The 27,059-nt window shown below is 42.1% G+C and overlaps 2 protein-coding genes across 4 annotated transcripts; one reads left to right on the forward strand and one right to left on the reverse strand.

Moving 5' to 3' along the window:
• The first annotated feature begins 3,217 nt into the window (after positions 1-3,217).
• Positions 3,218-20,775, forward strand: LOC311123914 (programmed cell death protein 4-like). The gene is made up of 12 exons (XM_084198128.1): positions 3,218-3,328; positions 3,885-3,991; positions 4,406-4,717; positions 9,397-9,491; positions 9,665-9,778; positions 10,056-10,277; positions 15,559-15,656; positions 16,502-16,616; positions 18,833-18,940; positions 19,180-19,290; positions 19,700-19,839; positions 19,928-20,775. The coding sequence occupies exons 2-12, from the start codon at positions 3,949-3,951 to the stop codon at positions 19,986-19,988; spliced, it is 1,419 nt and encodes a 472-aa protein (XP_084054254.1). The 5' UTR covers positions 3,218-3,328; positions 3,885-3,948; the 3' UTR covers positions 19,989-20,775.
• bbip1 (BBSome interacting protein 1) lies at positions 19,184-25,142 on the reverse strand. Of its 3 annotated transcripts, XM_084198131.1 has the most exons (4): positions 25,034-25,079; positions 24,715-24,779; positions 23,725-23,918; positions 19,184-19,270 (listed from the first exon to the last, which is right to left on the reverse strand). In XM_084198131.1, exons 2-3 carry the CDS (start codon positions 24,758-24,760, stop codon positions 23,764-23,766), a joined length of 201 nt encoding a protein of 66 aa, XP_084054257.1. In that variant the 5' UTR covers positions 24,761-24,779; positions 25,034-25,079; the 3' UTR covers positions 19,184-19,270; positions 23,725-23,763. The 3 variants fall into 3 exon arrangements, with proteins under 3 accessions (XP_084054257.1, XP_084054255.1, XP_084054256.1); XM_084198129.1 differs by lacking the exon at positions 19,184-19,270 and having other exon boundaries at positions 21,223-23,918; XM_084198130.1 differs by lacking the exon at positions 19,184-19,270 and having other exon boundaries at positions 22,811-23,918; positions 24,715-24,775; positions 25,034-25,142.
• Positions 25,143-27,059: the final 1,917 nt, after the last annotated feature.

Consider the following 27,059-nt stretch of genomic DNA (forward strand, 5'->3'; position numbering starts at 1 on the left):
ATATTGCAGTACTACATTTGCCTAAATGAAAACCGGTCACCAAAGATTTGTGTTAAAAGATATTTATCTATCTTTCACACTTTGATTTGTTGGCAGTAGAGAAGAAATGTGTTTTGTTATTCATCACAGGAATAAACACAGCCTTCTTTCTAGTAATTATTGTTGAAATCAGACTGTGATATAATGAATTGAAACTCATCCATATTAGTATTTGTCATGGTTCTGGTTACATGTTGTTCTATGTAGCTGTTCTCCACATACAATTCAAATCATTTGATTTAACTTTACATTTTTGTCTGTAAAGTGTTAGGGATATTACATAATGCGATTTTAGATGCAAAGTGCCTTGGAACATATCTGTCATTGGTAGATTTAGTAGTTTAGAAGTAATCCTCAGGTTGATTTAATTTGGACGTTACATTTTGAATGTGTATTTCATTACACAGTGTTTTTGTGTATAACTGCAGGATATAAAGGCCTACACTTGTTATACCTACTGTGTCTGTTCATTGAGACAAAATGGAATACGGTTCCAGACAGACATGGACAAAAACATATCAGTCTGAAAGATATGTAACTTTCAAAATCATCCCCGTATGATGCATTTTGCATTAAATATATCATCCCCATATGATGCATTTTGAATCATATGATGCTGCTTTTTGCATCATATGATGCCAAATGCATCATACGGGGATGATTTCTGTATTTTTTAAGTTACATATCTTGAAAACTTGAGTGCTGACAAGTAGAAACTTTTTGGAACAACAATCGACTAATGAAACAAATACCAAAATATATTTATTGTGTGGAATTTTCCTTTAAATTGAGGTGCAGTTTTACCAAAGAATCGCCATATGTTTTCTTCAGGGTTTCTTCAATTTTTTGTCCTGTATTTGATTTCATTTAAAAATACTTTGACAAATTTGAGAATTGTGAAATTTGTCACATCAGGTTCAATATTTTGCAAATGTCTAAATAATTTATACAGTGCCTTTAAACTGTATAGAAACTTGAACTGGACCATGTGTGTTATTTAAGAGTTAAATTAAGTGTTAAGAGTTAAATTAAGTGTGATTTTAAGTCAGTATAATATATTGTTGAGGCAGGGTTTGAAACTTGCTCTCTCTCTCTGTTTTCTACACTGTGAATGTTGCTCCAAGTTTTAAGATTGTTTTAAGATTGTGTTTAAGATTTTGTTGAACTTTTCTTATGGTTATTTCCTGATGCAAACATTTGAATAAACATTTTAAGAGAGAAAGCTGTTAGTGTATCAGTGGGGGCAGCTAAGGAGAGGACGACTCATAATAATGGCTGGAATGGAGCAAATGGAATGACATCAAACACATGAAAACCATGTGTTTGATGTATATGATACCATTCCACTGATTCCGCTCCAGCCATTACCACAAGCCTGTCCTCCCCAATTAAGGTGTCACCAACCACCTGTGGTGTATGTGTTATTGAAGCTATGCAAACTTGTGTTGCAGTTAGGCACCAATTTAGCTATTTTCTCTATTTTCTCCCATTGAATAATGGGATGCAAAATAATTAGTTTAGGTTATTAGACAATTTGGAGAAGCAAAACACAGTATAAGACAACGTGCATAAATAAAATCCTTGAGGATGAGAAAAACGGCTACTTTCATGTGCATGGGGCGTTGTGACTTTCTACTGTTTGAGGGGAGCGCCCCCAGGTGTTAAGGTAGGATATTACACTTGTCAGACCAAACTATAATAATAATAATAATAATAATGATAATAATAATAATAATAATAATAATAATAATAATAATATGCCATTTAGCAGATGCTTTTATCCAAAGCGACTTACAGTCATGTGTGCATACATTTTTACGTATGGGTGGTCCCGGGGATCGAACCCACTACCCTGGCGTTACAAGCGCCATGCTCTACCAATTGAGCTACAGATGACAAACTAATTGTATAATGATTATTCCTTTCGATAGCACAGACTTTGTCAAGTCAATTGCACTCTTGGACTTTATCATTGACAATACACATTACAGTCAAATAGGAAAAATTATACAATAAACGATCTATCTTTGGACAGTTTCCCAGTAACAAATTGTTATGTATAATCAATTCGACTTTTTTCATTTACAGAACACATTGCTATAAGTTTTGAAATGGGGAAAAGTAGTCTGTCTCTACTCTGTAAGTAGATACAAGGTAAACTGTGTATTACTAAAATATCTATATTGGGACAGTTTCACAGGACTGGTATGTAACAACTGGTTACATACAAGTAACATTAGAAGTGTTTCAGTATGTGAATATGAGACGTTGAAAAAAACTATTTGGGTGGGGTGAGGATAGATGTATAGTTGATTGCACTGGCTGTACATTACGTGTACTGACTCAAACATGCATATTGTACTGTACATGTTGTCCATGTATAGGATGTACAATACAGTAGCCTAAACCAGGGGTTCTTAATGTGGGGGCCGTGTATTTTTTACATAAATGCACTGTAATTTAAACTTCAAAACTGCAAAGTTTTATCTTGGCCTCTTGGCGAAATGTGTAGAATTGCAGGATATTAGCTTTAAAGCTGCAAAACAAAAAAATCTCTCTGCCCCATGACAAAATGTGCAGAATTGCAGGAAATTTGCTTGAAAACTGCTAAATGTCCTCTCCGATGCCAATAGATGGGCCTTTAAAATGTTCCTTCCCAGTGCCGAGACTTGGTTCGTCTGGCCATGCACTGCCAGTCATAGTAGAACTCCTTGTATGCTATTATTTTTTTTTTATCTCACTCGAGTTGTGTTCTGATTATGAGGGGGTCCCTGATGAATTTGCTATCACAAGGGGTCCCAGGCCCCAAAACGTTTGAGAACCCCTGGCCTACACTATAGTGAACAAAATGTTCTAGCTAGTTTCGGGTCTAAAATTGCACAATTTGGGACTTAGCCTATTTTTGTTGGGTGTCAAATACAACAATGAGAGTTATTTTACCCTTTTTCCAACACAAACAGGCTTATTATAAGTCGTTAATACAGTAATAGTGTTTTACACAAACGTTTTGTTGCTACTCTGCAACTCCAACGATAGGGGCAGCACTAGATCATTAGGAACTCGACCCTACAGAAAATACGAGAAGCCAGGTCTCATCCGGGATTTTGATTGGTGACCTTTTTACAACACGTCTGCTAGTTCAGCCAATCGGATATCTCAAACACAATTCTATGCCAAAGTGTTGCTGGGTATACAACACAAAAACAACAGCATTTAAACCCACATCAATTTACAGCTTGAACGGCAGACACGTTCAGTCATTTTCCTTTGGACTTTTGACACTCAAGAGGTAGACAGCTAATGCATGATATCATGGAACTGTTTTTCTAAATCGACGATAAATGATAGCTGGCTTTGTTGTTGTCGTGCATTTTCCCGTCGCTTGGGCTGCAAAGTGACAACAACCGAGCGAGGCAGCCTTCAACTTTGTGATAACGGCTAAACTAATAACGGAGATACAAATTATCACCGAAATATGAATTATATATAGAGTACATCAACTTTAAGCAGTATTTACCTCTTATTGTTTCAATACTTACCTTTTTTCTTTTACCGTGTAATTTATCGTCAATGATTTCAGCACAACGATGCGGTCATTGTTTTGCCTGCGTAGTTGTGGTGCGTCGTAGCAGCAGGAGCTTGCAAAAAGTGATTTGCTATGCTGCTGTCCAAAAACATTTGTTGACAGATTTGTATTTAGTCTGGAGATTAACGATTATCGGTTATCAATGCATGAATTAGGTCAGGGGGGAGGGATGTGAGGGGGCTTGTCTGGACATGTTGATGTTGTGCCAATGAAATGAATGCACATCAAAATTAATTGAAACGTTATTTTATAATTTCAGGTGTCTGCAGAATTTTTACAAATTTGAACGCATTTCCGCTGCTCCAAATCCCCGTTCTAAAACAATGGCAACTGACTGCGAGGCATGGCTAAACGCTAACCCCCTTGGTAAGTTATCTTTACCAGTCTGTAGTCTGTCTGGACTTTTGATGCGGAAGTAGCTCAGTGATTACTGGTGATTATAACTTGCAGTGACTGCTGCTTTTTCTGTAACCACTGATCATGATTTTTATTCTGCTGGCCTTACATTTTATATGGTCAAGCATAACAAATAGTTTATGGTTCAATTATAAATGGAATGATGCATTCATACTACAAAACTTGGGATCTAAACCCTATTCAATTCATAATGCATTGCGAACATCAAATTACCTTATAGTTACCCATAACCTCTGTTATGAAATAGAACATCTGCAAATAGAGTTTGTTCTGGTCAATCAGTCAAACTGCCAATAGAGTTTGTTCTGGTCAAACTGCCATCTTACCTTGTCTCTCACCACCTCCTTCATCCCCCACCAACAGATGCAGACGATCTGAGCGACTCCTTCCTTTCGGGCGAAGAGGAGAATGGCATTATCACCAAAAACATCAAGAACGAAATAAATGGCAACTGGATTTCGGCACCTAACAGTATCCACGAGGCCCGTCTCAAAGCCAAAGCGAAGAGGAGGCTGAGGAAGACTTCTTCTAGAGACTCGGGGAGAGGGGACTCGTTTAGTGATAATGGGGACCCCTCCCGGGGCACCAACGGCACCGTACCCCCCACCAGCCCCAAGAGCAAACTGCTGGACAGGAAGTCACGGGCAGGGAAGGGAAGAGGACTACCAAAGAAAGGTATGGGGAGAAATGTAGATGTTAATAATATATAATGGGCCCCGTGTAGCTCAGTTGGTAGAGCATGGCGCTTGCAATGACAGGGTTGTGGGTTCGTTTCCCACGGGGGGGCAGTATGAAAAATATATGCACTCACTAACTGTAAGTCGCTCTGGATAAGAGCGTCTGCTAAATGACTAAAATGTAAATGTTAAAGGGAAGGGAAGAGGACTACCAGAGAAAGATATGGGGAGTTATGTAGATGTTAATAACATATTATGTTAAAGGAAAGGGAAGAGGACTACCAGAGAAAGGTATGGGGAGATATGTAGATGTTAATAACATATCATGTTAAAGGGAAGGGAAGAGGACTACCAGAGAAAGGTATGGGGAGATATGTAGATGTTAATAACATATCATGTTAAAAGGAAGGGAAGAGGACTACCAGAGAAAGGTATGGGGAGATATGTAGATGTTAATAACATATCATGTTAAAGGGAAGGGAAGAGGACTACCAGAGAAAGGTATGGGGAGATATGTAGATGTTAATAACATATCATGTTAAAGGGAAGGGAAGAGGACTACCAGAGAAAGGTATGGGGAGATATGTAGATGTTAATAACATATGTTAAAGGAAGGGAAGAGGACTACCAGAGAAAGGTATGGGGAGGGACTATTTATGTGGTTATGTAATAACGTGTTGTTAACATAGGCCTACTTGTGGTCACGTGAAGTCACGGCGAGGGAAGGGAAGACCATAGAAGTCTACCGAAGACTAGTAATGGGACGTTATGTAATAAGGTGTTAACATTGCTAGAATAATGTAATACCAAACAGGCGTAATACTGTTGCTGCATTAATTGATAAGCAACAAGTTGGTCTATTTGTGTTTTGAGCAAAAACATGCTTCAAGGAATAGCCTATCATTGCCTACGGAGTTACAATATGGTGTGTCCTAGTCTTGCGTGACCAGAGATCACACCATATTCTTGTTGGCTGGAATCAAGCCTATACGTGACCTAGTCCCCGAGAGATCTCTCCCTGTCCCTGCCTTTCCAACTGCCAGCCCAGTAGTAAACCAATTATGTAAACAAATGGCAAGGTGAGCCTGATCCGATCACACTCACTTATATTAACACCCCTCTTATCTCCTTTTGGTATCCATCCGCTGAAGGCTTTTTTTTTTCTAGAAGTTTCCACTAGGCCTATGACCTTGAAGGTGACTGGCTTTGTAGATGATTTAAGGGTTATGTGTGATCCTCCCTGGAGTCAAAAATAAAGAAAATAAGATTACATCTTATTGCTTATAGGGGCTCCATAATTCAGCCATTATAATATCTAACCAATGGCTCTTGGTCTAACAGACTTGGATAACTGAAACAAGATTGAGCATTTGTCCAAAGACATGCAAACTAAGCAATAAAGTAAACTAGATAGCAAGAGCATTGGCGGTTTGTTGTAGATAACATCACCTCACCTTCCCATGACCCCTTGGCCAACATCTCCAACTAGCCTAGCTTGTTTACCAATAACACGAGTGACTCCTTTGAATCTTATAGTTGCATGCATATTAATCTTCCTCGTGATAAGCTATTTACTACTCTTTAATCACCTTATAAATTTACATTTACGTCATTTAGCAGACTGCTGAAGCGTCATTCATGTAGAACGGGAGAGGAAGCTGCTTCTCAGCAGAGTCAAAGCATGTGTCCCAAATTACACCCTATTCTCTATATAGTACACAGATCCCTATGGGCCCTGGTCAAAGTATTACACTATATAGGGAGATGTAGTCAGAGCACCTTGCCGTACCCCCAGCTATTTGTCCTCTGGGCCCATATTGACAGTGACGTTCAGAGTAGGAGTGCTGATAAAGGATCAGTTTAGCCTTTTTAGATCATAATGAATATGATTATGTGGAAAGGTGGGAATCAGATCCTAGATCAGCACTCATACTCTGGGACACTTTTTGAATACAGGTCAGGCCCTGGTTAGTTCGGTTCTTATCTGATAAAAAGAAACCGCAGTATCTTTCTTGGCCTTGTTTGATGATGTCAGTCCCCACTGCCAACATAACATCTTGCAGAAGCACAGTACAGTTAGTTATTTTCTGATAGAAATGAACCATAGTATCTTGGCACAGATGTATTTGAGTTATGTAACCAAAGAACTGGGCCATGATGTCAATGTAAATGCCTGGACTTTTGTCCCAAATGGCACCCTATTCACTATATTAAAGGGAATAGGGTGCCATTTGGAACACAGTCTATGTCCCGCTGTGGTTTAGGGGCTCCTGTAAAAGTTCAAGTTGTGTAACGTTTTGGAAGCATAACAGAAACTATTCTATGGGTGGAGTCTCGCAGGGCAACAAGGGTAGTAGGTACATGATGTTCCAGAATCAGCCATGGCACAGACAACATTCTAAAGGGGCAGAGCTATATACAGGAGGAATATAACACACACATAGCCTCCACATAACACACACACATTGGGTGGGACTTATAAGGGAGGGGGGTTAAAACATGTAGGCCTAGACAAGCTGAGCTGCTTTGGAAATGGGTCTCTTCATAAATAGACTGGCAATCTGTTTCTACAGAGCACCAACAGATGTGGCTTTGTGTAACACTTACTAATGAGGAATTACCCTTTTAAAATATGTGGTTTATGTCAGCAGTTGAGCCTTTAAAGTTAACACCCTCTATAGGACGTGCTATACAGTCCAACACCCTCTATAGGACGTGCTATACAGTCCAACACCCTCTATAGGACGTGCTATACAGTCCAACACACACTATAGGTATTTTTGTGCTCACCACTTTTTCCTGTCTAGTTATAGGCCCACCATAGTGGTATGGATAAATAAAAGGTCTGTAGGAAATCTGATTTGTTTATATATAATTGATCTATTCCCCTCTATAGTTAGGCCAGTTCCTGTTTGTTGTAATGTTTCATATTGGTTTCCGCAATCAGTAGTATCATTTCCATGATGAGCTCTGTCTATGACGTCATATGCTCTCTGTGTCTTCCTGGAGAAAAGCCTTTTGAACTGAAGGTGCTTTTCAGTGTTTCACTTCAGTTGTATTGGAGACATCCTGTCAAAATCACAGACCGTGTGTGTGTGTGCCTTCCTGTATATTGTACATAGGGTACTGTTGACCTTCCTTCTTTCCTTTGTCAGTACAGTGTTTGTGTGCTGTTCCAATGTAGGCTGCATTGTGATGTAAACCCACTCCAGCTATAGGTGACCACATATAGGCTACTGGTTAGTAGTATGTTTTGAAAGCTCTGGGGTGATGCAGATCTAGGATCAGCTTGCCTTCCCTAAATCCTAACCTTAACCCTTAGTGGGGGAAATGCAAAACTGGCCTGAGACCAATGTGTAGGGACAACTTCACCCTAATCTGAGCAATACCTCAATAGTGGCATTTTTATAATGCACATTGCTGAAGAAAGGAGCATTCTATGTGGCTATTTCTATACTGAACAAAAATATAAACAAACATTTCAACAATTGTACTGAGTTACAGTTCATATAAGGAAATCAGTCAATTGAAATAAATTAATTAGGCCCTAATCTATGGATTTTACATGACTGGGCAGGGGTGCAGCCATAGGTGGGCCTGGGAGGGCCAGGCCCAACCAATCAGAATGAGTTTTTCCCCACAAAAGGGCTTTATTACAGACAGAAATACTCCTCAGTTTCATCAGCAATCCGGGTGGCTGGTCTCAAGACGATCCCGCAGGTGAAGAAGCCGGATGTGGAGGTCCTGGGCTGGCGTGGTTACACGTGGTCTGCGGTTGTGAGGCCTGTTGGACGTACTGCCAAATTCTCTAAAACAACGTTGGAGGCAGTTTATGTTTACATTCAATTCTCTGGCAACAGCTCTGGTGGACATTCGTGCAGTCAGCTTGCTAATTGCACGTTCCCTCAACTTGAGACGTCTGTGGCATTGTGTTATGTGACAAAACTGCACATTTTAGAGTGGCCTTTTATTGTCCCCAGTACAAGGTGCACCTGTGTAATGATCATGCTGCTTAAATCAGCTTCTTGATATGCAACACCTGTCAGGTGGATGGATTATATTGGCATGGGACAAATGCTCACTAACAGGATGTAAGCAAATTTGTACAAATTTTTGAGAGAAATATGCTTTTTTGTGCGTATGAAACATTTCTGGGATTTTTTTTTTCAGCTCATGAAACATGGGACCAACACTTTACATGTTGTGTTTATATTTTTGTTCAGTATATGTGGATATTTCTATGGTTCCTGTTCTTAAGTTTTGTTTTTGCGTTTTGTACACCAGCTTCAAACAGTTGAAAATACAATATTTTTGGTTATGGAAAATATACTTCACAGCGGTTTAGATGGTACAATGAGTCTCTACACTATAATTGCTTGTTTTGTCACATAAACTGAAATTAAGCAAACTATTTATTTAGAATTTTAGCAACCAGGAAATGGCGGAGCGATTTCTGCATATTGCATCTTAAATTTTAGCCATTTAGCAGACGCTCTTATCCAGTGCGACTTACAGTTAGTGAACAATTTTTTTTTTTTATACATCTTTAAATCACACTGCCAGATTATTATTTGTACGTTGTTTTTCCACAGATTTAAACTATTTTGCACCATGAAAATGTTGTTTCTGTTTTGAAAACATCACTGGCATTGACCTTGTTCTTTGTCTGTTGGTCAGGTGGCGCGGGGGGCAAAGGGGTGTGGGGCCCACCTGGAGAAGTGTATGACCTGGATGAGGTCGACGTCAAAGACCCCAACTATGACGAAGCTCAGGTATTGGACCATTTATATTGGACCTCTGACCCTCTGAGTTAGGTACAGTACGGTTAGGATGCTGAGTTTTACCTGCTCATGAAACAACTCAGCACTTAAGTACACTATACACGTTTTCTGGTATCCAATCTTGATCGGCTTCATTGTTCTGCTTTCTGTTGTGTCCTCTACAGGAGAACTGTGTGTATGAGACGGTGGTCCCGCCGCTGGAGGAAGGTGACTTTGAGAAGACGCTCACTCCCATCGTGCAGGAGTACTTTGAACACGGCGACACCAATGAAGTAGCGGTAGGTTCATTTCAACGGTTATTTGAGTTGGCTGTAGTGTTCTGTGTTTAGGGCGCTTTCCATTTCCTAATCACTGGTGGACCTGCTTCTGCCTTTTATTTGATCTGACTGTAGTCTGAGTTAATTCTGAAGGATGTAGCTATGTTCTTCTTCTCTGATGATTTGACCCTATGACCTATGAGCCCACGCCCTCTTCTTGGCCAATACCCTCTCTCTCCCCATGACCAACTCTGTATTCCATCTGACCAACACCCATCCCCCTCTCTCCCCTCCATAGGAGCTCCTGGGTGAACTCAACCTGGGCTCCATGTCTAGCGGGGTGCCCATGCTGGCTGTGAGCCTGGCCCTGGAGGCTAAGGCCAGCCACAGAGAGCTGACGTCCAGGCTGTTGACGGACCTGTGTGGCCGCGTGCTGAGCCGTAAAGACGTGGAGAGCTCCTTTGACAAGTTACTCAGGGAGCTGCCTGACCTGGTGTTGGACACACCTGGAGCCCCTCAGGTAGTGTGTGTGATATCGCACCGTCTAAGAATAGAAGTGTGTGGATGTATCTGTGAAAATGTCTAACCGACCGTGGAGGCCAATGTGTAGGACTGTGTCCTTGTGAATGTTTGAGTGACTTAGCAGGCACACTGCAGTGTGTATACAGTACCTTCGGAAAGTATTCAGACCCCACATTTTGTTACATTAAGGCCTTATTCTAAAATGGATTAACTAAAACAAAATCCTCAGCAATCTACAAACAATACCCCATAATGACAATGCGCAAACTGAGCAATCGGGGGAGAAGGGCCTTGGTCAGGGAGGTGACCAAGAACCCGATGGTCACTCTGACAGAGCTCTAGAGTTCCTCTGTGGAGATGGGAGAACCTTCCAGAAGGACAACCATCTCTGCAGCACTCCACCAATCAGGCCTTTATGGTAGAGTGGACAGACAGAAGCCACTCCTCAGTAAAAGGCACATGACAGCCCGCTTGGAGTTTGCCAAAAGGCACCTAAAGACTCTCAGACCATGAGAAACAAGATTCTCTAGTCTGATGAAACCAAGATTGAACTCTTTGGCCTGAATGCCACATCTGGAGGAAACCTGGCACCATCCCTACAGTGAAGCATGGTGGTGGCATAATCATGCGGTGGGGATGTTTTTCAGCGGCAGGGACTGGGAGACTAGTCAGGATCGAGGCAAAGTACAGAGAGATCCTTGATGAAAACCTGCTCCACAGCTCTCAGGACCACAGACTGGGGCGAAGGTTCACCTTCCAACAGGACAACAACCCTAAGCAAACAGTCAAGACAACACAGGAGTGGCTTTGGGACAAGTCTCTGAATGTCCTTGAGTGGCCCAGCCAGAGCCCAGACTTAAACCTGATCGAACATCTCTGGAGAGACCTGAAAATAGCTGGGCAGCAACGCTCCCCATCCAACCTGACAGAGCTTGAGAGGATCTGCAGAGAAGAATGGGAGAAACTCCCCAAATACAGGTGTGCCAAGCTTGTAGCGTCATACCCAAGAAGACTCAAGGCTGTAATTGCTCCCAAAGGTGCTTCAACAAAGTACTGAGTAAAGGGTCTGAATACTTATGTAAATGTCTTATTTCCGTTATGTTTTTTATTTTCATACATTTGCACAAAGAAAATCGAAAAACGCGTTTTTGCTTTGTCATTATGGGGTATTGTGTGTAGATTGATGAGGGAAACATTTTTCTTTTATCAATTTTAGAATAAGGCTGTAACCTAACAAAATGTGGAAAAAGTCTGGGAGTCTGAATACTTGTCGAAGGCACTGTATGTTCTGTGTTCTGTTCTGCATGCAAACCGGAGCAGTGTATCTCAGAACGGAACGCATATGTTTTGTTCTGAAATTCCATATGCGTGTCATAAAAGAAGTAAAAGAGATTCACAGTTACTTTAGCCATCTGACAGTTCCTATCGCGACTGTAAACCGTCACACGCACTGTTCAAAAATGGGATTTTTTGGTATTTATTAGGGATCCCCAATAGCTGTTGCCAAGGCAGCAGCTACTCTTCTTGGGGTCCAAACACATTAAGGCACTTACATTACATAAAAAACAAAAGATAAAACATTATTACACCACTACATATCTACAATACAAAATGTATAATACCACCATACAACAATATTACAATGTGTGTGTGTGCTAGCGCTTGTGTGCGTATGCGTGTCTGTACCTGTGTATCTCTTCACAGTCCCCGCTGTTCCATAAGTTGTATTTTTACCTGTTTTTTAAAATCTGATTCTACTGCTTGCATCAGTTACCTGATGTGGAATAGAGTTCCATGTAGTCATGGCTCTATGTAGTACTGTGCGCCTCCCATAGTCTGTTCTGGACTTGGGAATTGTGAAGAGACCTCTGGTGGCATGTCTTGTGGGGTATGCATGGGTGTCTGAGCTGTGTGCTGGTAGTTTAAACAGACAGCTCGGTACATTCAGCTTGTCAACACTTCTTACAAAAACAAGTAGTGATGAAGTCAATCTCTCTTCCACTTTGAGCCATGAGAGATTGACATGCATATCATTAATGTTAGCTCCCGTGTACTTTTAAGGGCCAGCCGTGCTGCCCTGTTCTGAGCCAATTGTAATTTTCCTAAGGCCCTCTTTGTGGCACCTGCCTTGTTGATAGTGTTGTTAAGAAGGCAGAGCAGTGCTTTATTATGGACAGACTTCTTCCCATTTTAGCTACTGTTGTATCAATATGTTTTTACCATGACAGTTTACAATCCAGGGTTACTCAAAGCACCTCAACTTGCTACATTTCCACATTTTTCATTACAAGATTTAGTTGAGGTTTAGGGTTTAGTGAATGATTTGTCCCAAATACAGTGTCACTACTGTGTGGGATGGATGTTGATGTACTGCACCCTGTGTGCATAACAGAGCTGGGTTCAAACAGTATTTGAAATACTTTCAAATACATTTGCTTTAGACTGCCTAGAGTGCCAGGTGGACAGGGGTTGCACTTTCTGTGTGTTCCGTTCCACTGCGCCAGGCAAGCTCAATCAAGCCCAGTTGAAGTATTTCAAAATATTTCAAATAGTCTTTGAACCCAGGTCTGATACTAGCTGTGGTGAAACAGACAGATGGGAATAACACCAGTGGTGGAAAAAGTACCCAATTTTCAGACATGCGTAAAAGTAAAGATACCTTAATAGAAAGTGACTCTTGTAAAAGTGAAAGTCACCCAGTAAAATACTACTTGAGTAGAAGTCTAAAAGTATTTGGTTTTAAATATACTTAAGTATCAAAAGTAAATTTGTTTAGTAAGCAAACCCGACGGCACCATAAAAAAATATATACATTTATTTACTGATAGCCAGGGGCACACTCCAACACTCAGACATAATTTACAAATTAAGCATTTGTGTTTAGTGAGTCCACCAGATCAGAGGCAGTATTGATGACCAGGGATGTTCTCTTGATAAGTGTGTGAATTGGACCATTTTCCTGTCCTGCTAAGCATTCAAAATGTAACGAGTACTTTTGGGTGGGAAAATGTATGGAGTTAAAAGTACATTATGTTCTTTAGGAATGTAGTGAAGTAAATATATATAAATAGTAAAGTAAAGATACCCCAAAAACTACTTAAGTAGTGCTTTAAAGTATTTTACTTAAGTAATTTACACAACTGAATAACACTGTGGTACTGTTTACTGTAGATGACTGTCTGTGGTTCAATCTGTGAGAGAGAGAGAGAGATGGGGAGTTTCAGCTCTTTTCTTCCCGTCCACACAGAGCAGACATGCGATCTCTCGCCTCATTGTCTCCGCAGCGCCAGGCACAAAATGCTAGCTCAGCGTAGGAGGCTGCTAAAAGGGTTATTCATCATCCCTCCCTCTCTCTCACTTTCTCTCTCTCTCATTTGTCTGTCCTCCTACTCTCTCTCTCACTTCCCCACAAAGCCACGCTCTCTCTCTGTTCTTCCCCCTGGCTGTGCTGTGCTGTCTCTCTCTCTCTCTGTTCATCCCCCTGGTTGTGCTGTCTCTCTCTCTGTTCTTCCCCCTGGCTGTGCTGTCTCTCTCTCTCTGTTCTTCCCCCTGGCTGTGCTGTCTCTCTCTCTCTGTTCTTCCCCCTGGCTGTGCTGTCTCTCTCTCTCTGTTCTTCCCCCTGGCTGTGCTGTCTCTCTCTGTTCTTCCCCTTGGCTGTGCTGTCTCTCTCTCTCTGTTCTTCCCCCTGGCTGTGCTGTCTCTCTCTCTCTGTTCTTCCCCCTGGCTGTGCAGTCTCTCTCTCTGTTCTTCCCCCTGGCTGTGCTGTCTCTCTCTCTCTGTTCTTCCCCCTGGCTGTGCTGTCTCTCTCTCTGTTCTTCCCCCTGGCTGTGCTCTCTCTCTCTCTCTCTGTTCTTCCCCCTGGCTGTGCTCTCTCTCTCTCTCTCTGTTCTCCCCCCTGGCTGTGCTCTCTCTCTCTCTCTCTGTTCTTCCCCCTGGCTGTGCTGTCTCTCTCTCTCTGTTCTTCCCCCTGGCTGTGCTGTCTCTCTCTCTGTTCTTCCCCCTGGCTGTGCTGTCTCTCTCTCTGTTCTTCCCCCTGGCTGTGCTGTCTCTCTCTCTCTGTTCTTCCCCCTGGCTGTGCTGTCTCTCTCTCTGTTCTTCCCCCTGGCTGTGCTGTCTCTCTCTCTCTGTTCTTCCCCCTGGCTGTGCTGTCTCTCTCTCTGTTCTTCCCCCTGGCTGTGCTGTCTCTCTCTCTCTGTTCTTCCCCCTGGCTGTGCTGTCTCTCCCTCTGTTCTTCCCCCTGGCTGTGCTGTCTCTCTCTCTGTTCTTCCCCCTGGCTGTGCTGTCTCTCTCTCTGTTCTTCCCCCTGGCTGTGCTGTCTCTCCCTCTGTTCTTCCCCCTGGCTGTGCTGTCTCTCTCTCTGTTCTTCCCCCTGGCTGTGTAGTCTCTCTCCCTCTGTTCTTCCCCCTGGCTGTGCAGTCTCTCTCTCTGTTCTTCCCCCTGGCTGTGTAGTCTCTCTCCCTCTGTTCTTCCCCCTGGCTGTGCTGTCTCTCTCTCTGTTCTTCCCCCTGGCTGTGTAGTCTCTCTCCCTCTGTTCTTCCCCCTGGCTGTGCTGTCTCTCTCTCTGTTCTTCCCCCTGGCTGTGCTGTCTCTCTCTCTGTTCTTCCCCCTGGCTGTGTAGTCTCTCTCTCATCCCTCTCTCTCTTTCCAGACTGGTTCTGGTCAGATGAGTTTAGAGCTCTGTTGTCTGCACAGACACAATGGCTTGTTAGCAACAGGCTTTGTCCAGTCCAGAACAGCAAGGCCAGCTCTTTTTCTCTGGCTCTTTTCCCCCCCCCCGTCACTTTCTCTATCTCTCTCATCTCTCTGAGTCATGTCAACAAACACTGCCACTGTCACCTCATCCCAAACAACACACGTTTTTACTCATCCATCCAGCCTCTGGTCTCTCCATTGGCCTACTTTGATGCTAAATGTAGGCGATTTATTGTCTATATTTGCTTATGCAGTAACTCATTATCAAATTAGGTTATAAAATGTGTATTGTACTGTAATAAATGGTTTATGGCTATGCAGTTACGCCTACATGTGTTTGTGATACTTCATTTCCAAATAGATGACATTGAACTCCATGCTGCAGTCAAGATATTTCAGGCCCATGGGCATGCTATTTGGCAACAGTTCAGTCTGCCCTCTTTTTATTTAGATTTCTTTGTTTGCAGAGCTAACTTCCTGTTCTGTAGGTTTGGGTGGACCACAGAGGTTCCAATGATAATAACTGTGTTTCGAGACCAGTGCCCTTCAGTGTGTGTGTGTGTTAAGTGTTTTATTTTGTCTTTCAGCTCGTCGGCCAATTTATTGCCCGGGCTGTCAAAGACAAGATCCTCTCCAAGAGCTACTTAGACGGCTACAAGGGGAGAGTCGACTGTGTACATGCAAGGTATGTGTTGGCGTCATTATTTGTTAAACACGAAACTCCTTCTCGCATTTCTATGTGGTATGGTCATGGAAATGTTGTCGAGTTGGTTTACTATCTATATATATATATATATATATATATGCACAACAGGGCCTGGGAGGCTCACAGGGATACACAATACTCCATCAATGATCCAGTTTTCAACTCAATACCAGTTTTTCAACTCAACTGCAAAATTGTTTGCCCCATGGCAAAATGTGTAGAGTTGCTGGAAATTAGCTTTAAAACAGCAAAATGTTCTCTCCGATGCAGAGGGTGGCCTTTAAAATGTTATTTTCCAGGGCCTGAGACTTGGCATGCGATGCAGCAATCATAGTACAACTCCCTGTATGCAATTTTTTATCGCACTCCAACTAAGTTGGAGTGATGTTCTGATATTGAGGGTGTACCTGATGAATTTGCTATCACAAAAGGGGTCCCCGGCCCCAAAAAGTTTGGGAACCCCTGGATTGTTACGTTAGTGTTTCAGCTTGTAATTTCGTGGGTGTATTCACAGAGAACAATGAGTGAAGCTTTTGGGGGAGTGTCATACATGGTTTACAGAATAGTTGAGTTGGCTTGTTGCTAGGCAGAGTTTATGTAATGAAATACTCCATTCTATGAATGCATTGAGAGAACTATACATCCCTTGAGAGATGGTTTATGGGAGTTTGGAATGAGGGAGAGAGGGTATAAACGGGCAGAAGAATGAATGACTAAGGGAAGGATCATTCCATGAAAGAGGGCGGTAGAGATGGATGATTGAATGAATTATGACAGAAGAGTGTGTCCATACTAACTCCTGGAGTGGGTGTTTTTCCATATAGGGCGGCCTTGGAGCGAGCGGCAGTGCTGTTGAAGATGGGTATGGGCGGCCTGCGCATCCACAACCTCTGGGGAACAGGTGGGGGTCAGAGACCTGTCACCCAGCTCGTCAGAGAGGTGAGACCTGCTCGTTTATACAGTGGGGAGAACAAGTATTTGATACACTGCCGATTTTGCAGGTTTTCCTACTTACAAAGCATGTAGAGGTCTGTAATTTTTATCATAGGTACACTTCAACTGTGAGAGACGGAAGTTCTCACAGACCTGTTAGTTTTTCTTTAAGAAGCCCTCCTGTTCTCCACTCATTACCTGTATTAACTGCACCTGTTTGAACTCGTTACCTGTATAAAAGACATCTGTCCACACACACTCAATCAAACAGACTCCAACCTCTCCACAATGGCCAAGACCAGAGCGCTGTGTAAGGATATCAGGGTTAAAATTGTAGACCTGCACAAGGCTGGGATGGGCTACAGGACAATAGGCAAGCAGCTTAGTGAGAAGGCAACAACTGTTGGCGCAATTATTAGAAAATGGAAGAAGTTCAAGATGACGGTTAATCACTCTCGGTCTGGGGCTCCATGCAAGATCTCACCTCGTGGGGCATCAATAATCATGAGGAAGGTGAGGGATCAGCCCAGAACTACACGGCAGGACCTGGTCAATGACCTGAAGAGAGCTGGGACCACAGTCTCAAAGAAACCCATTAGTAACACACTACGCCATCATGGATTAAAATCCTGCAGCGCACGCAAGGTCCCCCTGCTCAAGCCAGCGCATGTCCAGGCCCGTCTGAAGTTTGCCAATGACCATCTGGATGATCCAGAGGAGGAATGGGAGAAGGTCATGTGGTCTGATGAGACAAAAATATTGCTTTTTGGTCTAAACTCCACTCGCCGTGTTTGGAGGAAGAAGAAGGATGAGTACAACCCCAAGAACACCATCCCAACCGTGAAGCATGGAGGTGGAAAAATCATTCTTTGGGGATGCTTTTCTGCAAAGGGGACAGGACGACTGCACCGTATTGAGGGGAGGATGGAAGGGGCCATGTATCGCGAGATCTTGGCCAACAACCTCCTTCCCTCAGTAAGAGCATTGAAGATGGGTCGTGGCTGGGTCTTCCAGCATGACAACGACCCGAAACACACAGCCAGGGCAACTAAGGAGTGGCTCCATAAGAAGCATCTCAAGGTCCTGGAGTGGCCTAGCCAGTCTCCAGACCTGAACCCAATAGAAAATCTTTGGAGGGAGCTGAAAGTCCGTATTGCCCAGCGACAGCCCCGAAACCTGAAGGATCTGGAGAAGGTCTGTATGGAGGAGTGGGCCAAAATCCCTGCTGCAGTGTGTGCAAACCTGGTCAAGACCTACAGGAAATGTATGATCTCTGTAATTGCAAACAAAGGTTTCTGTACCAAATATTAAGTTCTTCTTTTCTGCTGTATCAAATACTTATGTCATGCAATAAAAAGCAAATTAATTACTTTAAACCAAGCTGCTTGCCTATTGTCCTGTAGCCCATCCCAGCCTTGTGCAGGTCTACAATTTTAACCCTGATGTCCTTACACAGCGCTCTGGTCTTGGCCATTGTGGAGAGGTTAGTCTGTTTGATTGAGTGTGTGTGGACAGGTGTCTTTTATACAGGTAACGAGTTCAAACAGGTGCAGTTAATACAGGTAATGAGTGGAGAACAGGAGGGCTTCTTAAAGAAAAACTAACAGGTCTGTGAGAGCCGGAATTCTTACTGGTTGGTAGGTGATCAAATACTTATGTCATGCAATAAAATGCAAATTAATTACTTAAAAATCATACAATGTGATTTTCTGGATTTTTGTTTTAGATTCCGTCTCTCACAATTGAAGTGTACCTATGATAAAAATTACAGACCTCTACATACTTTGTAAGTAGGAAAACCTGCAAAATCGGCAGTGTATCAAATACTTGTTCTCCCCACTGTAGATTGAAAGCTGTTTTTCAAGTGTGTGTTCTGTATGCTCTGTCCTCTATGTATGACAGCTATTTAAATCATGTCTGTTCTCCAAATGTAAGTTAATGTAATTTAATTGAGCTTACACTGTGGAAGGGTGATGTCATCAAGACCCGCTTTAGAGTTTCACTGATGTCTCCAGTGATCACGATATCGACACATATACATCAGAGTAGCCGTAATGGTCAAGCCACCCTTCACCTGAACATCTCAGCCATTACTGAACTATGGCTTAGTTTCATGTATTCTTCCTATTCCCTATCTGTGAGCAGGCCTTTTGTTGTTATCTATGAACCTCAGGTGTACAATGGGCATACATTGACTTTGGATATCCCCTTTTCTGTATCAGATGACCCTGTTGCTGAAGGAGTATCTCCTGTCTGGAGACAACAAGGAAGCAGAGAGGTGTCTGAGAGAACTGGAGGTACCACACTTCCACCATGAGTTTGTCTATGAGGTAACTTACGGCATCCGCTATCTTGTTTTTCTTTCCACAGTTTTCATGTTCACTTGTTAACTGTAATTATTATCTTATATGAACGTATTACCTGTAGGTGCATTGGAAATGTACTCACTGTTCAATTTACCATGGAGGGTTGTATTGCTTGAGAATATCAAATAAATTGACAAACATACTGAATTTTCCTTAGTTGATTGTAACAAAAGTTATTCATCTTTTCTTCCTATTATCAATAGGCCATAGTCATGGTCCTGGAATCCAAAGGAGAGAGAACGTTCCAAATGGTTCTGCAGCTGCTGAAGTTTCTGTGGGTGTCCTCCGTCATCACTGTGGACCAAATGAGAAGGGTGAGCTTGGGCACAACCTAGTGGTCACATTATACTACTGCAGTGCCAATGGCGCCACCTGGTGTTGAAACGATGTACTGTGGTTTGAGGACCAATGTGTTGTATAATACTTACATTTACATTTTAGTCATTTAGCAGACGCTCTTATCCAGAGCGACTTACAGTTAGTGAGTGCATACATTTTTCATACTGGACCCCCGTGGGAAGCGAACCCACAACCCTGGCGTTGCAAGCGCCATGCTCTACCAACTCAGCTACAGGGGACTACTTTGTACCTAAAAAATCAACCAATCAATTTATCAATCCACTGCATTTTTGTTTACCATTGATTTGATCTATAAAATGTTCCACACTTTGTTTTTTCATTGGAAGTACATTGAAAATGACGTGATAATTATCTTATTTGCAGGGATATGAAAGAGTTTACATGGACATAGCTGAAATCAACATCGACGTCCCCCGTGCGTACTTCATCTTGGAGCAGTTTGTCGACAAGAGTTTCAGTGCGGGTGTCATCGGTGAAAAGCTGAGGGATCGTTGTCCTTGCCGGTAAGTATCTTTTCATTTGCTATTACATACACACACAAATCCATGTTTTTGATTGATGTGGATGTACTGATTTTGTCTATTTTCACAGGGGCCGGAAGAGGTTTGTGAGCGAGGGGGACGGCGGTCGCTTCAAACTGGAAAGCTACTAAGGAGCCATTTTGTGCCAGAGATGTTCTGCAAAACTGAAGCTACTTTTTACTATGATCCATATTTTGTCATAATGGTTGGGTACAAAACTGTTATTGTTTTCCTTAAGTGAAAGAATGTAAAAAAAAAAAAAAAAAAAATCGTAAAATGGCGCTTTGTTCTTTAGTTAAAGAAAAGTTAAGACGATACACCACTAAGGTGTTTGAGTATACATGTATAAGCTAAAACCCAGAAAGTGCCAAACCTCAACGAGTCATTCCATGTTGTTTTTATATTTTCTCTTGATTTATTTCACTGCCACTCCTTTGTCTTGTGTTCTAGATTAAAAGCAGTATTTGTACAGGAATTAAAATGGTTTGTGCATAAAGCTTTATAATGAAAAGGGGGCAGATCGTTGGTTCAAAGCAATACCTTCCCTCACCAGCTGCTGTCTGTTTCTAGCCTGGTTTCAAGATCTGTTTGTGCTGTTTTACACAACTTCTACCATAGGAATTTGTGCAAGATGGCACAAACAGATCTGGGTACCAGGCTAGTCTATTTCTATGCTGTGCTTGAGTTTTTTTCTTTTCCCCTTTAAATTACTGACAGATGTCATTACTCAAGGCAATTAATAAAACACATTCAATTAGTTTAAAGCTAAGAGATTGGGATCTGGTTGCGATCATTTCACAACAAAATGGTGTCCAGAATGTTTATTTTTATATTTGGGGAATACTGTTGTGAAGTAATGTACCAAGTCTAATTGCTCCCGGTTTGTCTGAAGTTCAATAAATTGCTATACAAAATGTATGCTATTGTCAATGTATCTGTGTGGGTGGATGAAAGAGGACTTGAGAATCATGGTGTGATCTAAATCTAGTACCGTCATAAAGGGGAAATAAATATAGTTGTTTCATTTGTAGAACTTATTCACAACTAACATCAAGAGAAATGTTACATTTACCTAGACTCCAATTCAACTTTCCTCTCAGAAATAACATTTACAAGGCTAGTATACATTCTCAGCAATCAAAATAATCTATTATGAGAGATTGATGCCAACAGTGATATGTTGCAATATTAGGTTGTGACTAGGGCTGTGGCGGTCACGAAATTGTCAGCCGGTGATTGTCAAGCAAATAACACGGTAATTGACTGTTAATTAACAAACACATTTAGCATCTCCTGGCTTCCACAGACAGCCTACAAGACATTTTTAAAAGTCTAATAAATCCATGTAATATAGCCTACACCTTCACAATAAATCCATTATTTATTTTAGACAGTTCTAAAGAAGCATGATATGAAGAAAAGATAGTATTTTTCAGAAGAAAATAATAGCATACTCCGAATTGTCCTTATGTTAGGTCCTGATGTGGCTATGCCAAATGGTTGTGGGCTACACTAGTTCATTTAGCAGACAAGATTTGCTTATAATTCCGTGGAATTATTTTATAGTATGAAGAATACAATTGAACAAAGCTGAATAAAATAGAAATATTTTCTCCAAACGATGAGGGAGTGCACACATGCAGCTATTCTGTGTTGAGCAGTTAACAAAGAAATAGGTACTCCTATATGCTTAAATGTACATTACATTTTAGTCATTTAGCAGACACTCTTATCCAGAGCGACTTACAGTTAGTGAGTGTATACATAATTTTTTCTTACTGGCCCCCCATGGGAATCGAACCCACAACCTTGGCGTTGCAAACGCCATGCTCTACCAACTGAGCTACATCCCTGCCAGCCATTCCCTCCCCTACCCTGGACGACGCTGGGCCAATTGTGCGCCGCCCCATGGGTCTCCCGGTCGCGGCCGGCTACGACAGAGCCTGGATTCGAACCAGGATCTCTAGTGGCACAGCTAGCACTGCGATGCAGTGCCTTAGACCACTGCGCCACTCGGGAGGTTATCAATGTAACTTTAGTTGTTCTACAAACGTTGGGCTATATGTTTAGATTTTTAATACATTGTAAGGCTGCATGATGAGACTAATGATGATTTGAAAAAAGTCACTTGAAAGGCATGAGCTCTGCTTTGTTTTTTTGCGCAGGCTGTACACACTCCAATAATCTCTCATTCACAATTTGACAAGCACTTGATAATGCCTTGAATTTCACGGCGGCATCCCCTTTGTGGCCGTAATGCACCCTAAAAAACTCCATGCCTTTTGCGGCCCGGAGTGCTGTGTAGTGCCCTTCTCCCTGAGTGTGCTGTGTAGTGCCCTTCTCCCTGAGTGTGCTGCGCAATCCGAAGCGTCTGTCATTCACACGGCTCTCCGTCACGTGATCGGGTCTTTCTCACAGGCTACAAGTTAAGACCGACACATCCGGGACCCAACTGCGCGCGTCCTTATCCAATTCTGAGGTGCATATTGATGCAACAGATCAGAACATTTAGCTTAAAATGTTGATAAACTATTTGGCTATTTCTTCACATTATAAGCGCAGCAATGCGCACATGGTAGTAGACTATAAGCGCAAATGTTCCATTAGCAGAAAACAGCATTATCAAAAGTAACCGCAAATGAAATTATTTTATTATAAAGGTGCATTTTTATGGTGAAAATTATCTTCCTCAAACTTGAAACTCACGCGCTGCTTATATATTCCAGTTAGGCTCTACACCCCTTGTAAAGCGGATTAATGTGCTTAATTTTAAGAAGTTATTTGGCCACTTTAGTTGTGATACAAACCTTTTTAAAACATATAGGCCTATGGGCTAGGCTACATGAGGTGTGCGACTATGATTCGAACAAGTCGCAAAAAAAAGGCAATGTTTCTTATGCTGGGCATCATTCACAAGTGATAATATATAATTCACAAGTGATAGGCTAATATTGTCACCCATCAGACTATTATTGATTTAATCTTGTCTTTACATATACTAAATAATATATGTGTGACATTTGTTTTGATTTAGAATGGACCATTATCATGCACATGTATCAAAACAGGGACAGCGGGAAACAAGTTTGGTAGGCTACTAATGACCAGCAGCAGCATCAGAGCTTGGAAAAGCCTATTTACCATGAGTCATGTGGAATTTGACTGCCTTCATTTTACATTACATTTTAGTCATTTAGCAGACGCTCTTATCCAGAGCGACTTACAGTTAGTGAATACATATTTTTATTTTTTATTTTTTTTATACTGGCCCCCGTGGGAATCAAACCCACAACCCTGGCGTTGCAAACGCCTTGCTCTATCAACTGAGCTACATCCCTGCCGGCCATTCCCTCCCCTACCCTGGACGACGCTGGGCCAATTGTGCGCCGCCCATGAGTCTCCTGGTCGCGGCCGGCTGCGACAGAGCCTGGATTCGAACCAGGATCTCTAGTGGAACAGTTAGCACTGCGATGCAGTGCCTTAGACCACTGCGCCACTCAGGAGCTCGTGACTCGTGACCGCCGGTGTGGCGGTAATACGGTCACCGCAACAGCCCTAGTTGTGACTAGTGTGAACCTCTGCCCTCCATCGTATCCATCTTGAAACTTCTGGCTATCGTTCATTTTGTGTCTACTGGTGTAGCTAGAGTCCTCCATTGTGTGTCTACTGTGGCTCCTGCTGCTCATTCAGTGCCAGTTCCTGTTGCTTGATAATAAACTACTCCGGCTTATCGTTCATTTTGTGTCTACTGGTGTAGCTAGAGTCCTCCATTGTGTGTCTACTGTGGCTCCTGCTGCTCATTCAGTGCCAGTTCCTGTTGCTTGATAATAAACTACTCCGGCTATCGTCCATTTTGTGTCTACTGACCCTACTACTCCTTGAGCTGCCATTGCGTGTCTACTGTGGCTACTGCTGCGCTTTCAGTGCCAGATCCTGTTGCTTGATGGCCTCCTGGGCCTCCAGTTGCATCTTCTCCAGTTTCTCCAGGGTCACTGATTTCAGAGGCAGCAGCTTGGGCTTACACAGCACCATGGTGGGGACGTCCTCCATGGACAACTGCCCTTTGAATGGTAGCAAAACCAAGAGTGAGAAATTACAGGCTTGTCTTCTAGTTATCAGAATGCATAAAGAAAATAAATGATAACACAGACAGGAACCCAGGTTTCCTGTGTGCCACAATAATAGGAATTAACCAACTCTTACACTTTACAAGACTGTCTTTATAGAATAGACTCATTACTATGATCAATAAAATCTGCATAATTCATCACACTATATCAACATGGTATATATACTCTATTGTGTAGTACTGTGCAGTTTTCCACTGAACATACTGTAGCTACGTTTTCAGGTAAAGAGAAAAAAGCTGGTGGGCTATGTGTAGGTGGATCTTTTGGGGTCAGTGACCGGTTTCAACAGTAGATGGCAGAGAGGTATTTTCTGTAGGAGTAAAAACCTGAAGGAACAGAACATCGGTTGGCAGTTGGCACACACTTGGCAGTGTTTCGAAATGTTCCTTCTACTGAAAGGAATTTGTTTACAGTATTTTAGAGCACCTAACGTTACTGCAGCAGTGCAGTGAATGGGGTGTCTGTATTGGGTTGCATGATAGATAGACGAAATTGCTCATTTATACCATTTACATTTACATTTTAGTCATTTAGCAGACGCTCTTATCCAGAGCGATTTACAGGAGCAATTATGGTTAAGTGCCTTGCTCAAGGGCACATCGACAGATTTTTCACCTAGTCGGCTTGGGGATTACAACCAGCGACCTTTCGGTTACTGGCACAACGCTCTTAACCACTAAGCTACCTGACGCCCACACAGTCTTTATTGATAATGGTCGTTACTCACCTTGTTTGGGCAACACTTCTCTGAACATCGACTTGACTTCAGGCATTATGTCTTGTTAGGTCTAGCTGAAATAAAAGCATGAATAATTATAGTTGACATCTGACAAAAGATTACGGCACGATAATATGGCTAGTTACTGTAGCTAATGAGCTTAGTTAGCTACTACTAGCTAACTTTGCATCACAAGAACAGCCATTCCTGCACACACACGATTTATGTCACTGATGATTAAAAACATATTTATCCATCAATCTCATATAGGTACGTGATGTTATCTACACGAAAACGTCACGAAATTGATTTATAACCATACCATTACCTCAATTGACAGGTTCAGGTTGCTGCCTTCTTCTGCTTCTTCTTCTTCAGTGGGGTTTATCGGCGGTTGGCATCCAACGTTATGGTGCATTACTGCCACTAACTGTACTGGAGTGTGGGCCAGAGACAGGGAGGAAGTAAATCCTACATGCCAGGCCCGTTGCTCTTAAAAAAAGATAACAAAATATTTTACACTATATCTAATGACGTTCCACTCAATATATGTAGCTCAGTTGGTAGAGAATGGCGCTTGCAACGCCATTGCTGTGGGTTCGTTTCCCACGGGGGCCAGTATGAAAAATGTATGCACTCACTAACTGTAAGTCGCTCTGGATAAGAGCGTCTGCTAAATGACTTAATTGTAAAAATATACTATTTAAACTAATTTCCTGTATCCCCTTCTCCCTCATACTAGATCTCATCCTCTCTCTTTCCCTCTGATACTGCCCACACTGTAGCAATACATGCTCCACCGTCTCTGTTTCCTGACAACAATCACACTTTCCTGTTGGATGCTTTCCTATCACATTTACTGTATTATTCAACTGGCTGTGTAGTTCAGGTTGCCAAGCCAAACCAAACAATTTATGTCAACTTCCAGGATTGTTAGCTAGCGTTTTCTTCTTCTATGGTATTACGAACCGGTTTAGATACAGTGCATCACATTACAGCCATCTAGTGGGCACAGTAGGAAGTTTATATTGAGTTTATAAAATCTCCAAACACTACACATCATGTTAATGTGATAAAGAGATAAGTCACGTATTTTCTTTACATAATTTAATTTAAACATATGACCAGGGTAAAATAATAATAATAACACAGGTCAGGTGTATTCAGGAGGCATTGAACATTAAATGAACACTCAAAGTTGAACGACTATGTTACTTTGAAATTGAAAGTATGCTAATATTTTTGTTAACATCTTTTTTAAGTCGTTTGACACTTTATTCATACAATAATGAAATGAGATAGGGAGACATGCAAATGCTAGAAACAGTGGGAAGGTTTGAAGTAACTCTACCCACATGTACAGTGAGGGAAAAAAGTATTTGATACCCTGCTGATTTTGTATGTTTGCCCACTGACAAAGAAATGATCAGTCTATAATTTTAATGGTAGGTTTATTTGAACAGTGAGAGACAGAATAACAACAACAAAAATCCAGAAAAACGCATGTCAAAAATGTCATAAATTGATTTGCATTTTAATGAGGGAAATAAGTATTTGACCCCTCTCAATCAGAAAGATTTCTGGCTCCCAGGTGTCTTTTATACAGGTAACGAGTTGAGATTATGAGCACACTCTTTAGGGAGTGCTCCTAATCTCAGTTTGTTACCTGTATAAAAGACACCTGTCCACAGAAGCAATCAATCAATCAGATTCCAAACTCTCCACCATGGCCAAGACCAAAGAGCTCTCCAAGGATGTCAGGGACAAGATTGTAGACCTACACAAGGCTGGAATGGGCTACAAGACATCGCCAAGCAGCTTGGTGAGAAGGTGACAACATTTGGTGCGATTATTCACAAATGGAAGAAACACAAAAGATCTGTCAATCTCCCTCGGCCTGGGGCTCCATGCAAGATCTCACCTCGTGGAGTTGCAATGATCATGAGAACGGTGAGGAATCAGCCCAGAACTACACGGGAGGATCTTGTCAATGATCTCAAGGCAGCTGGGACCATAGTCACCAAGAAAACAATTGGTAACACACTACGCCGTGAAGGACTGAAATCCTGCAGCACCCGCAAGGTCCCCCTGCTCAAGAAAGCACATATACAGGCCCGTCTGAAGTTTGCAATGAACATCTGAATGATTCAGAGGAGAACTGGGTGAAAGTGTTGTGGTCAGATGAGACCAAAATTGAGCTCTTTGGCATCAACTCAACTCGCCGTGTTTGGAGGAGGAGGAATGCTGCCTATGACCCCAAGAACACCATCCCCACCGTCATTTACATTTACATTTACATTTTAGTCATTTAGCAGACGCTCTTATCCAGAGCGACTTACAGGAGCAATTAGGGT

Source organism: Coregonus lavaretus (assembly GCF_964263955.1).
Source record: "Coregonus lavaretus genome assembly, contig: HAP1_SCAFFOLD_679, whole genome shotgun sequence".
NCBI classification, from domain to species: domain Eukaryota; kingdom Metazoa; phylum Chordata; class Actinopteri; order Salmoniformes; family Salmonidae; genus Coregonus; species Coregonus lavaretus.

What these genes read in the sequence shown, in the direction of transcription:
- LOC311123914 (XM_084198128.1), top strand. Translation starts at nt 3,949, where the DNA reads ATGGCAACTGACTGCGAGGCATGGCTAAACGCTAACCCCCTTG. An exon ending in AAGAGGACTACCAAAGAAAG is followed by an intron (nt 4,718 to 9,396) that starts GTATGGGGAGAA and finishes TCTGTTGGTCAG; the next exon opens with GTGGCGCGGGGGGCAAAGGG. An exon ending in GCGACACCAATGAAGTAGCG is followed by an intron (nt 9,779 to 10,055) that starts GTAGGTTCATTT and finishes TCCCCTCCATAG; the next exon opens with GAGCTCCTGGGTGAACTCAA.
- bbip1 (XM_084198131.1), bottom strand. Translation starts at nt 24,760, where the DNA reads ATGCCTGAAGTCAAGTCGATGTTCAGAGAAGTGTTGCCCAAACAAG. An exon ending in AGAAGTGTTGCCCAAACAAG is followed by an intron (nt 23,919 to 24,714) that starts GTGAGTAACGAC and finishes TACCATTCAAAG; the next exon opens with GGCAGTTGTCCATGGAGGAC.